At 34.9% G+C, this 12,788-nt stretch overlaps 1 protein-coding gene across 2 annotated transcripts in view; it reads left to right on the forward strand.

Moving 5' to 3' along the window:
* The window catches only part of LOC101826278 (casein kinase 2 subunit alpha' interacting protein), a 146,326-nt gene extending 138,350 nt beyond the window's left edge, over positions 1–7,976 (forward strand). For both annotated transcript variants that reach the window (XR_005878890.1, XM_040750605.1), the window contains one exon: positions 7,780–7,976. Coding sequence is in view for 1 of the 2 variants with exons in the window: in XM_040750605.1 (XP_040606539.1) it covers positions 7,780–7,803 (24 nt within the window). In the remaining variant the exon portion in view is untranslated. The remainder of the gene's footprint in view (positions 1–7,779) is intronic.
* Positions 7,977–12,788: the final 4,812 nt, after the last annotated feature.

A 12,788-nucleotide genomic window follows, 5' to 3' on the forward strand; every position in this document is an offset into this window, starting at 1 on the left:
TTAAGAAAACTATTACTAAGTGATAGGGTATGTGCATAAAGTACATGACTCCATAGGTAGAAGCCTATGGTTAGACTTTATTTCATGCAAAATGAGATACTCCATCAGCCTAAATGTTATATAGAATGCCATGAATATGTGCTGTGTTTGTGGAGTCCTTGTATGATGATGTTTACAAAGATATTATGGACACAAAAGGCAGTTTCAAGTATACAATATGTCTATTCCCGTATGGCGATTCTGCCCTTGTCTTGACAAGAGATATCTGAACAGCTAAATATACCCAGTCAGATGGCTGGTACAGCTGGAGGAAAGTGTCTCTCCTACTGGATTTGATGTGTTAAGTCATGGTATGGAGATTAAGACAGAGCTAGAAAACAAATGTAATTCCAAGAAGGAGGGACAGGGAATCCAGAAGGCTATGTATTAGAAGGAGAGAAAGAAAATCAGAGGCTGGATAGCTGGAAGCTAAGAACAGAGAAGCATATGAATTTCTGGAAAGAAAATCCTCATGTGTCAGTGAATGTTCTCCTTCAGATCTCTTATACAATATGGAGGAAAAAAATCTTCATCTATCGCCACTGTGTTTGTGTTATATAACATTATTTGAGTAGAGGGATGAGGATTCCAAGGACACAGGGAGAAAGATTGGGTTTATATCACGTAATACAGAGGGTTGCAGCTCTTACAGAGAAAGTACCAATTACTCCCACGTTCCAAGTGTTTTACCCACTAAGCCATCTCCACCAACTCATGTTCTCTTGTCTTTGTCTATCACTTTATCCTGGTCTTGGATGCTGTGGAAGATGGACATTACAAATGATGGAAAGAAAGAAAGCAAATGAAGAATTTGAGCAATGCCTTATATTTATGCCAAAACAAAGTATAAAAACAGAAAAAGTAAAAGCTAAGACAATTCACTGTTTATAATGACAATAAGAGTTACTTATCTTAAGTTGTGGAACACCTTTTTAAGACAGATGTCACTCCCAATATATACCTATGGTATGAATTCTCATTATTGAGAAGATATCATCCTGATGGCTTGCAAAGGGTGAGCCTGGAGGTTATGTGTTTGATTGACAGCTGAAGATTGGTGTGTCTGCATTAATATCACCTCTGAATAGGCGTACATGGCATCTGCAGCTACTTACCGCACCTTTAGTGTTGCTGGTTCCCGCTGGGCTTTGTTTCTTCTTATACCTTGCATTTTCATACTTAAAATTTTATTTCTATTCTGACACTTGTAGAAACACATGGACAAGTTTCCCTTAGTTGTTTTTTCCTAATATCTCTGTGAAATGACTAGTAAAGAAAAAACAGCTTCGTATTACTGGATTTGTTTAACTAAATATCAATAATATCCAGAAAAACATCCCATAAGACACATTGTCAGTTTAATTCCTGTGGGTTTAATTTTCATTAAGAGTAAATCCGTGTGGGTATTTATGAACCATTTTATTAACAATATAATAACCTTATCTTTAAATCACTTATGTTTTATAATTAATAGAAAAACTTATTTTTCTGAAGATATAAGTAAATATGTAATATTAAGTTACACAGTTTTTGAATAATGTAAATAAAAGTATTAGTTATATTAAAGTACATTGGTTACAACGCATTAAACTTTCCATGGGTGAAACTCTGAGGGATATTCTTATATAATTTTCTGTGATTCTTTGATCATTTTTACTTTGCCGAACAACTTAGTCCTTATTTACAATGGCAATTCACTGAATTTTCTTTAGCTGAGTGTTGGCACATAAATGACTCATAACTTAGTTAATGTTATATTAATCACCTCTGCCTATAGATAACAAATTTTACTTGTGTAATATATATATATAGTATACATAATAAGTATATGTATATATTTAATCACAAACCTACTAAAATTTTAGCAAGAACAACATAGAACAGAATAAAACAGGAACAAACCTGAACACCAATCTAGGCACATTCCAAATACTGACTAAATCATGGCTCTATCAGACTCCTTGACAAATTAAGCCAACAGTACAAGGAAAATGTCAGTCTAGTATAATTTATAACCACCAAAAGAAAATCTAGAAATATCTAGAGTTAATACAGAGGGCGGCATTAAATTATGCAGTCATTTCATGTGAGGATGTAGGTTGTTTTCTTCATAATGACTGTACTGTGTGGAGGAAGGGCATTTGTAACCATAAAATGTGAAATGTGGAACAGAGCCTTGCTTATGAATGGCATAATTATAGAAAGGTGATATGAGTATTTTTACATAAATTACTCAAAGTAATAAGGCAGACATTTCTCTATTCCATAGATACACATCATAATCAAACTATTCATGGAAATATGATTTTAGATAATGTACTTATAGATTAAAATGATTCTGCACACCACTCATGTCATGCATGCACATTTATAATCGGATAGATCTTTACATTTCTTTTGTCCTTTCTTTCTTCCTTCCTTCCTTCTTCCCTCCTCCCTCCCTCCCTCCCTCTCTCCCTCCTTCCCTCCCCCTCTCTCTCTTTATTCTTTTTTTATATGATACAGTTCTCTATGTTCTCAACTGAACCTTATTCCTTAAAATATAGTACTCAGACAAAACTATCAGTGTGACACAAAATGTTATTGACTCATCACCTGCATTTCAACCACACAATCATACTCTACTTTTATAAAAAGCAAGTGTGTAAGCAGTTAAATATACTCTACTTCGAGTTCTAGGACAGCCTTCAAAACAATACAGAGGAACCCTGTCTCAAAAAACCAAATGCATATACTGTACTTAGAGTTGATACTTTTTTGAACTGTTTCTGTTTAAAATCAGATAAAAACATGTAAATTAAAATCTTATAGATGAAACTTCTTTAAAATTTTCCATTTTGTTTTTCTCTAATTTGTAAAACAAATTCAGTATCTTTTCACAGTACCCATAGCAATTTCTTAGTTTTTTAAGGCAATTTTTCTGGCTTTATTTTTGGTTGTTGTTGTTTATGATGAAGTATAAAAGGAGATGAAAAATTTGATATTCTTAAGATCAAGCATAATTTTAGGGCTCTGAACTGAAGACAACATGAAGAACAGAGCTGCCCAAATGTGAGGGAGCACTCTTTCCAACATAGCTCTTGAGAGAAAAGAGAGATGGCAATGTGTTAATATACCTGACAGGACTCTTGCCAATTCTGACCAAGAGGTCAAAAGTCCTTTGAGTGATGAGCTCTCCTGGCTAGAGATTTGAATGGAAGATGGTTTACAACATTTGTTCACAGGAATTACATGGAGTGCTTGGAAACTGGACCTACCAAATCTCCAGTATTCGAAGAGTGTGGAGGGATTGATACCTCTCTAACGTGCGGCACCATTATGACAGGATTGACCCACCTGCACACATGGTGCCATGTACATGGTCCTTCAAGGCTACAGAGATGTGTTGGACTTGAAACATGAAATTACACTAACCTGTGTGGTGAAAAGCATGTTACTGGAGGGTTGATGAAAACCATAAATTCTTTCTGATGATTTGATTCTATTAGATTTAAAGATATGTTAAATACACTGTGTTCTTTCATTTTATTAAGAAATTGATTTTAGGAGAAATTGATGTTTTCTAAAGGATAACCTGATTTTAGGCATGGAACCTAGTGAACGCTTGCAATCTCGGTACTTGGGAGGTAGAGGCAGCAAGAGGAGGAGTGCAAGCCAATCTAAGCCTACAAGAGACTGTGTCTTCAAAAAATATAAATAACAACAATATATCCTGCTATGGAACATTTCATGTGCTTAAAAAGGTCAAACATTCTTAATTAGTACAATTTTTGATGTTATGAACTTATGACACAATAGTAATTCTAATGAAGAATTTCAAGTATAACTCAAGATCTTGCATGATATAATCAGATTTAAGGGACTGGGCCAATGCAATTCTGTATATTTTCTCACTTTTTCTGTACCTATTTCTTATCATCTTCTCATTTTGTTACAAATGAGACTCTCTTTCTTTCTCTCTCTATCCCAGGAAAAATGGTGAGTGGGAGAAGAAAGATTTTCTGTGCATTAATATTTATAGTAATATTTTCAAAATTTTATGCATGTTTAAATATAATACATATGTATAGGATACATAATGCTATATTTTTAAAAGATTGAAACAATGAAAGATATTACCTTCAAAGGAACCCGATTTTGAATCTTATCTTTTCAAATGATTTGACTGAAATAGATTTTATGATGTTTGTCTGAACTTCAGTTCCATTGTTTTTAAAGTAATAGTTATACCAAAGATAATTATACCAAAGAACTTGTAGTCTACTGCAATAAGACAGTTAGATTGCAATGTCTAAATTATTCTTGAGATTTACATGTCAACATGTTTGCTCGTGTGGTTATTGTTCTGAAAGGATGCCCAATGCTCCATAGAACAGACAGGGCACATCTTTCCTTCACATGGTCTGTATGGTAGCTCAGAAAAATCTTCATTCTTGTCAAAAAGCAAAAGTTGTTTATTTTGAGGGTTGACTGAGATATACACAGATTTTTGAAAAATTGTTGTAGGATTAAGAAATGACAAGGAAATAGGTTTTATATAATTTTGAGAATGTTGCAACCTTTACAGTAAAAAGAAATAATTCTCTTAGAATGTGCCAGATTTAAACAGAAGGTGAGAAAGAGGTAAGGGCTCCACTTGGAGTAATCGACTCATGTTGACATGTGATCTGATCTATCCTGGTGTCTCTATTTGAGATCAACTTAAGAGAAATCCCTTAGGTCTAAGCTTGCATAGGACACCTCTTTGTAGGTCGTGTACTTGGGCTTAGAATGTGTTAGTTATGGAAAAGTCTATTGATCAGACTTTCTACCCTATTCATACTGGAGAATCTTTAGTTTGAATTATGATCCAGGCTATAGTTTTCCAGGTGTACATGGTCCCAACTAAGCACAACATTGTTTAGTAGCTATGTCAAACTTATTTTTCAACTTAGGGCTAGAGATAATTTTTAACAAAGATACCTCTTAATTCTGGTATTGTGATTTTCATAATCACGCGATGATTTGTGCTACCAAGTGGAAGAGCTGAAGACGTTACTATATCATCTGTCAAACAGTGTCTGGCATAGATGTTTAATTAATTTCTCATGGGTCTTTTGATACCTTATCTTTATGATAACAATGAACAAAAAAGTTACTTTCTTTACAAATGATAATAACATTGTAATTTATCCACCGTGTTCTAAATAACAGATGTAATTGTGGGCACATTGGGGTTACCATAAAAATAACAAAATACTATTAATGGCAGCTATTTTAATTCATATTTCTATTGCTGTGATAAAACATCATGACCAAAGTCAACTTGATGGGGAAAAGTGTTTATTTCACCTTATAGTTCCATATCATAATCCATCATTTAAGGAAGTCAGACAGGAAGTCAAACAGGAACCTACAGGAAGAAACTGATGCAGAACCCACCAACAAATGCTGCTTGCTGGTTGTTCTTCATGGCTTGTTCAGCCTAATTTTTTATTGCATCCAAGACCAATAGCCTAGGGGTGGCACCACTCACTGTGCAGTGGGCCCTCTCATACCATGCATAAAAAATACACACTATAGACTTGTCTACAGGACATGCTGGTGATGAAATGGGCTTTCCAGTTTGCATCAAGTTGATTTAAAAACTAATCAGCACAGCAGCTTAATATTTTATATATAGTATTTAATAGTTTCAGTCACATTGAGTTATGTATTCCCATCTATACTTTTTGATGAGATTCAGAATACCTGGGAAGCAGAAAAAAATTGAAAATAAATTTTAAAATATGTAATAATACTAATTTTCATAAAATAGAAAATATATATCATTACATATTTCCGAAATAAGAAACGATCAAAAGCAGTCCATCTTAAATTAGTGTATTTTTATTTATTTTGGCTTTTCAATGCAGGGTTTCTCTGTATTGTTTTTGAGGCTGTCCTGGAACTCACTCTTGTAGACCAGGCTGGCCTAGAACTCACAGAGATTCGCCTGCCTTTGCCTCTGCCTCCTGAGTGCTGGGATTAAAGGTGTGTGCCACCAACGCCCAGCTGTATTTTTATTTTAATGTAATCAAAACTCTACTTCTAAAGAATTTTAGATACAAATCGTGATGAGTAACATTGCTTAACTGATATTTCAAATTAATTGAACAGAAAACACAAAGGCTCCTAATATCCTAATAATCACTGAGGAATTTTCATTTCTATCAAAGTTAAGCCCAACTCTCCTTAACACTTCCTACAGTAAGGAAATAAATTGGTAAGTATAACCTAGTTGGAAGATTGTATTAAATATAGTCATCAGGTTCTAATGAGACACGAATATATAGGAACTATTTTGGAGAAGCAGTAAAATAAAATAATATTAATAAGGATATGGAAATTAGAGAATTTGGAATATAAAGACTGTAAGAAATACTTAGTGGAGGAGTGCATATGAATTTTCAAATATAAATAAAAATAAATATGCAAATAATGTCTGTCAGAAGCAAATGAAAGCTACTGTCACAGTTTACTGTCAACACAACCACTTTGTCATATTCAGATGCTCTGTGGAAATAGACATCAATGATTTTGATGGGTTCATTATGTTATTTGGAGACAAAGTTTGAAAATATAATTAATTCTAACTGGGCCGAGAGAAGGAAATAAGGGTAAGTTTTAAAGAGAAATAATTAAAACAATTCACTTATGCAAATAATTGACTTAGGAAATTTGATTTCTTCTTAGATAAGTCAATGTGCATTAAGCTAACCACATACTAATTTAGCTAGAGTAGAAAATGGTAATCTATGCTTTTGCAAACAATTGCATTAACATAGAAGTGTAATCATGACTGCGGTAAATAATAAACCAAGTGACATATTTTAATTATCAATATTGCTTGATTTTGATTGATACTATGTTATTTAACTCTGCTTTTAAAATGTATTTTAGGTGTTTTGAAAATGTAAACCTAGCAAAATCTATTAATAGTCAATAATCCAATTATTTCTTAAACTAAAGTACAATTTGCTATGCAGCTACTTAATGACTTTCCCTAATGAAAACTCTCAGCTAATTATTCACTTAGCTCTCTTCACTTATTTAAATTGATTGGAGTCCACAGGGAAGGGACTTTTGCAACATTTCTATTTGTTTCCCACTAAACATTATTCTACGAAAGGTCACATGGCAAATATTTTAGGATTCACAGGTCATAGAGGCCATTGCTACAACTCAGCTTGATCATTATGCAGAAGCAAAGATATGTGAATTAATGAGATTGACTATATGTCAATAAAATTTAATTTGTAGCTCAATTGAATTGAGGCCCATAAATGCAGACCCTTGACCAAGAGTATTGTCAGTTCATTAATAATAATAGCAAAAACATAAATATAATACATAAACTAGAATTGCTTAACAGATATGTGCTTAATTCCACAGGGTAATAATAAAAAATTAACAGAGTTGTAATTACAAACAAACTACTTTCATCTCTTTTGTTGTGTTTTTGAAGAAAACCTAGATAAAGCATTAAGAATTTCAGTTGTGTGTTTTTGTAATTATAACTCTGCTTACGTTTTGTTTCACTTAGTTATTGAAAGTAAAAATTCACAAGTGAATGTTAGTCTATTTTGAAGTAAAAGTTTTAAAATTGAATGAATATGAATTGAATTGCGTGTGTAGAATATTTGTGATTATCTTGTTAAAAACTATTTCTGATGATAACCATAGGTAACTAAAACCCTGACATACATTTATTTCTTTTAGGATGGGAATTCTGCAGATTTTTAACTTTCTGGAACACTATCTTCCAGCTGTGTAACAAAGGCTGGGAAGCTCCGTGTTTTACACACTTACCCAAGCAGATCAAGTCTGGTTATATTATTACCAATGACCAGTGAAGAAAGCAAATCATTTTCAAACAATTGCATGGAACAAATTTTCATCAACCCCAATAAAGGAATGAGGATATTTGATTCTGTTTTAAAAATCTCTTTCCTCCATATAAATAGCTATACTACCAAAGTCTTTTCATGTGAAGTGGTAATCAAGGACTATGTAACCTGAACACAAGTTAGTATTAGGAATGTAGGATGTTTTGCTGTCTTTCATTTTATAATGATGTGGTATTTAGAAGTGTATAAAATTTCTTGATGTGAAGTGAATTATTTTTTTCACAGTAATTGTGGATGTACACAGAATGTAATTAAATTGAGAGAAGTTTTATTTGAATGTGATCTTTCCCAGTTTTGCAAAGCATGTGTCTCCTTATGTTTTTCACTCATTATTCTTCTTTTAACAGGGATATTTTAGTGCTTTTCTTCTTTAGTAGTAAAAGTGACAGCAGCTTTAACTTTAAATGAATTCATTACTTAAGGCAGATATATACATTGCTCATTTTATTTTTTTAATTTACATTATTCATGTGCATTTATCAAATGTGTCTAGGGTGATAACAGCAAGGCTTATTATTCCATCCATTTTACTGTTTTCTAGGGTCTTTCTGGTAACTTCTGTACTCTTAGGCATAGTGTTTGGTTACTTAATTAAATAAAACATAGTGCGGTATTATCATTATAGATCTTATTTGTGAAATGTTGGCATTGTGTCTGGGCACTGTTTTTCCACATAGATAACTTATGGTAATTGCAAAACTGAGTTAAGTTATTTGGCCTCATCTTCAGGTTATTCAGCTTGGGCAACATATCATGGCAACATCATGTAAGGTCTTTCTTTCTGCAGATCAGAGACACTGAAAAGGACAGATTGTAAAATCAAAAGAAACACAGTGCACTAGCATGGTAATTATTTGGGGAACGGGTTTTGCTTAAAATGCTGGCGTGTATTTTCTCTGTTCAACTACAGCTTTCATGTGCAGAATAAAAAAGGGGAGTCAACCTAGAGAAAGGTAAATTTTTACGTGTCCCTATGCCTAATCAGTCACAGGCCATGGACTAGCTAGGAGGGAAAGCTATCTTGTCAACATAAACTGAACTTTCATCTCAACCAACTCCCACCATCAATGAGTTGTAAAAAACAGAAAAGAAAAGGGAAAAAAATTCTCGTGCTCCTTTATTTCATCCAGTGAAGCACCTGCTGCCGTAAATGATGCCAAACTGGCTGGCAGCAGGTAGTTTCTGAGAAAACCAGCTACTCTCTCCTCCCTGCCTGCCCTGCAAGGCTCCCCTGGCCTTCACTGAGTCCTTGGCAAGGGATTGTTCCAGAGAAAGTCAATAGTGCCTGCTGTCAGCACAATACATCGCTGGCCATTTGTAAAGGCTTTGCCTTCTTGAAGTTTAGTTGTCAGCAGCCTCTCTTTTAAATGGATTTCTGCATCAATGTGTGCTCCCTCCTACTAATGTTAAGAAATGGCCACAGAGCCCTGATTGGATTCCTTTTCAGGATGCTGGCAGTAATGATACTCATTGGCGGCCATCCTTCAGGCAACATCTTTAGCAACAAAGGACGGGATGAAAAGACAGCACCACAGGTTTCTCCTTGAAGTGTACTGGTAATCACTAGGCCACATACACACATATGTATGACATACGCTTGAAATGTATGCCTGTCCTAGATACTGAATGTGTATATTAGTAAAAGAATAAGGTGACAAGCTACAGGCAGCACACATTAGAGTCAGCATCCCCAACACAACTGAGTTATCACTGATATAGAAATGTCAGGCAGTCAATGTCTGAAAATTATACAGCCTTTTTCTGCTGAAGATGTTAACTATTCAGTTCTAGAAATCCATGCTTGGGTAGAAATATTTGGAAGAAACAAATGACCTTGTAGATTTGTTTCTGATTCTGCATAGCTGGCCAACGTCAGTGGACCCTACATTTTTCAAGGTAGATCAGATTAATTAAATAGGCTTTGAAATGTTCTTGTCATCAGCCCCTTGGAGCCTCAGTATTTTTGCAGACATTGGCAGAATGCATGTAATAGTTTCACTCATTCTTTTCTTAAGACGAAATTATTTTCTGTGTCTTAAGCAAGGGATGCCACGTGCTGTTTGCCTCACAGTGTTGGGAGGTTTTAAGAACAAGCTCCAAGAATGGAGTCATGTACGGAGATTTCTGAGTGCTTCAAGAAAATGCCAAGGAACCAAAACAAGAGTCTTGTGACCTCAGTTTTTTCAACAGAAGTGTGCTTGGAATATATTTTCATGCCTATCCTAGATGTAGAGGATAAGAGGGAGCTTACTTCAGATTATTCATTACAACTGGTGATTGTCATTTGTTTTCATGTCTCTGTGGAGAAACATGTGTTTGGCTGCATGTGCCTTGCCACTGTGATTGTGTACTTTGCTCCTGTGACTTGTCTTTGCCTCCAGAGTATTAATTGTCGGATGCTCTTAATAAAGCTGGCTATTGTGTGAGACTGTATTCTGTTTCGTTTATGAGCTCCATTCTCCCAGGTGCCTATAGAAGGGTGACTAGTGGTGCCCACCACAGGCACTGGAATTGGCTATGATGTAAGAGAGTAGAGACCCCCAGAGAGGGACATAAGGGAGAATAATGGGGCAGAAACTAGGGGAGGTTGTGCTTTATGCTGAGCTTGTGCATCGTTTTAAAAAGGAGGAACAGAAGTATTAAAAATCACAGCCATTAGATGACCTTCAAGTTGTCTATGATTATAACCTCTTGTTTCAAGAAGAAGGAACTTTAGATGAAGAAGCAGAGGACAGAGTCAGAAAGTGTATTGAAAAAGCATATAAACAAGGGGGAAGGATCCCCATTCAATTTGGGGTCACTGGGGCATTAATTTTGACTGTCATCAAAATGCTTAAGAAAGATAAGGAGGATATTAGGATGGCTAATTTCTTGAATAATTATAAATTGGATGATCAAACCTTAAAATTGGAAAAAAAAGGACAAGAAAATATTTTCCCCATTCAGGCAAACTAAAGTAGATACAATAGCACTGATAATTATGAGCTTTTACCTCCTTTATAGGAGCTTCCTTTAAATATGAACCCTTCATTGCTGGAATATGATTCTGAAGCATGGGATATTAATATAGTATTTGATTACCAACTAATCTTAAATTCCCTCCAGTTACTGATGGGGACTTAGGAGAGCCTATGAAAATGCCAAGTGAACAACCTAGGTAAACTAGGATAAGGCAGGGAAAAGGAATTCATTTCCTGATAATTCCCTGACCACATGAGCTGTGCTTGGTATTTCCAGTGCACCACCAATCTTCTTAAGACTCTACAAGGAGAGACAGCATTAGACAAGAAAAGAACTACAGTCTTTTGAATGCAGACTAAAAGAAGCATTTGTGCATCCTGAGGAACTTTACTGCCTGAAAACGTATTTATTTTTCTCATTAAATTGTCTCCTTCAGGTACTATAGTACAAGAAGATAAATTTAAACATTTAGAATAGATTCATTTAGACTACATGTGCCAGAAATTACTGACTTCTTACCTTACTGTTCTTGCTCTTAGTAAATTAGGGAGGATCCAAAGTCAACAATTATATGTATTTGGTCCTTACTGTTTTATATTATCCTTAACTAACAATCAGTTTTTAATAGCGTTACAAAGATCTATGGATTTTCAAAGTTCATTTGCAGATTACTATGGCAGGATAGGAAATCATTATCCAGCTGATAAGGTATGTACTTGTCAGATGGAGTCGCTCCTGCCTCCTTGGAGGCATGGGCTCCTGACACCAGCTGAAGATAAAAATAATACTACCTAAAAATAGGTCTAAGATACTTTATCAAAAATAGAAATCACTTACAGAGAATCGCTCTATTGTCCCACAATGGCCAGGATCCAAGAGATTTACTTTCTCCTTTTATTTCTCACCTGTCTCACTTACCCCTGTCCACACCCCAAAGGGGTATCTTGGGTATGTGATGTTTCCACTACAGGTATGGCATTTTCTCATATGAACTAACTTTGTATTTATAAAACTTGTCTGACATTCTGCCATTCCTCAGGTAGATACTCATTTTATTGGTGTCTCATCTAATGGTATAGGAGGGATTCTTGGAGCAGATATTCATCAATATATTAATACTCAGACCAATAGGATAACTGGCTATTTTGATTTATCTATTGCAGTTATTCACAAAACTTTAAATATTGTTACAGATTTTAGCTCAGGTTGTACTTCCAACTTATACTTGTTCACAATCTAACCCTCCCTAGTTTTAGTGCAGAAGAAAATAAGCAAGCTAGTGAATTAGCCTGTTCTATTTCCATTTCTCCAGAAAAAAACTGGGAAGAAATATGCATTATGAATTCCTCTTTGGCTCCTCCAGCCACAGGCCATCAAGGACAACAGTAAGGGGTGAAGAGACAAGGGAAGTCACCAGAGAGATAGAAAACCTCCAGCTAAAGGGCAAATGGAGTGATATGTCATCTCAGAAGTCAAGTCTGCCCAGCTAGGGCCAAGTTAAGATCCTGTGCACCAAGGGCAAACTTACCCTACGAAGCACACGGAACTCTATATCATCTGAGAATCTATTTCTGATGTTGCTAGCTGCTTTGATCTATGCATCTGCAGTGAGTGCTTCTGAGCACATTTCTTCTTATTATGTTCCTCATTCTCCTTTGCTTTAGTTCATAGATTGGATGGATCCAGTTTCTGTCATACATATAGGTCTCTTTTCAAGTTATTCTTCCAGATTTTTCTGATGAATATAATAATGAAACCAATAGTACTGGTTCCCTGTTCTTAGTGGCAAAGGATTATAGATAATGTTTTCACTGTTCTAAAATTATGCATTTTGGTTATGCTTTGCAAAACAAACCTAAT

Source organism: Mesocricetus auratus, unplaced genomic scaffold (assembly GCF_017639785.1).
Source record: "Mesocricetus auratus isolate SY011 unplaced genomic scaffold, BCM_Maur_2.0 Super-Scaffold_100008, whole genome shotgun sequence".
NCBI lineage: Eukaryota > Metazoa > Chordata > Mammalia > Rodentia > Cricetidae > Mesocricetus > Mesocricetus auratus.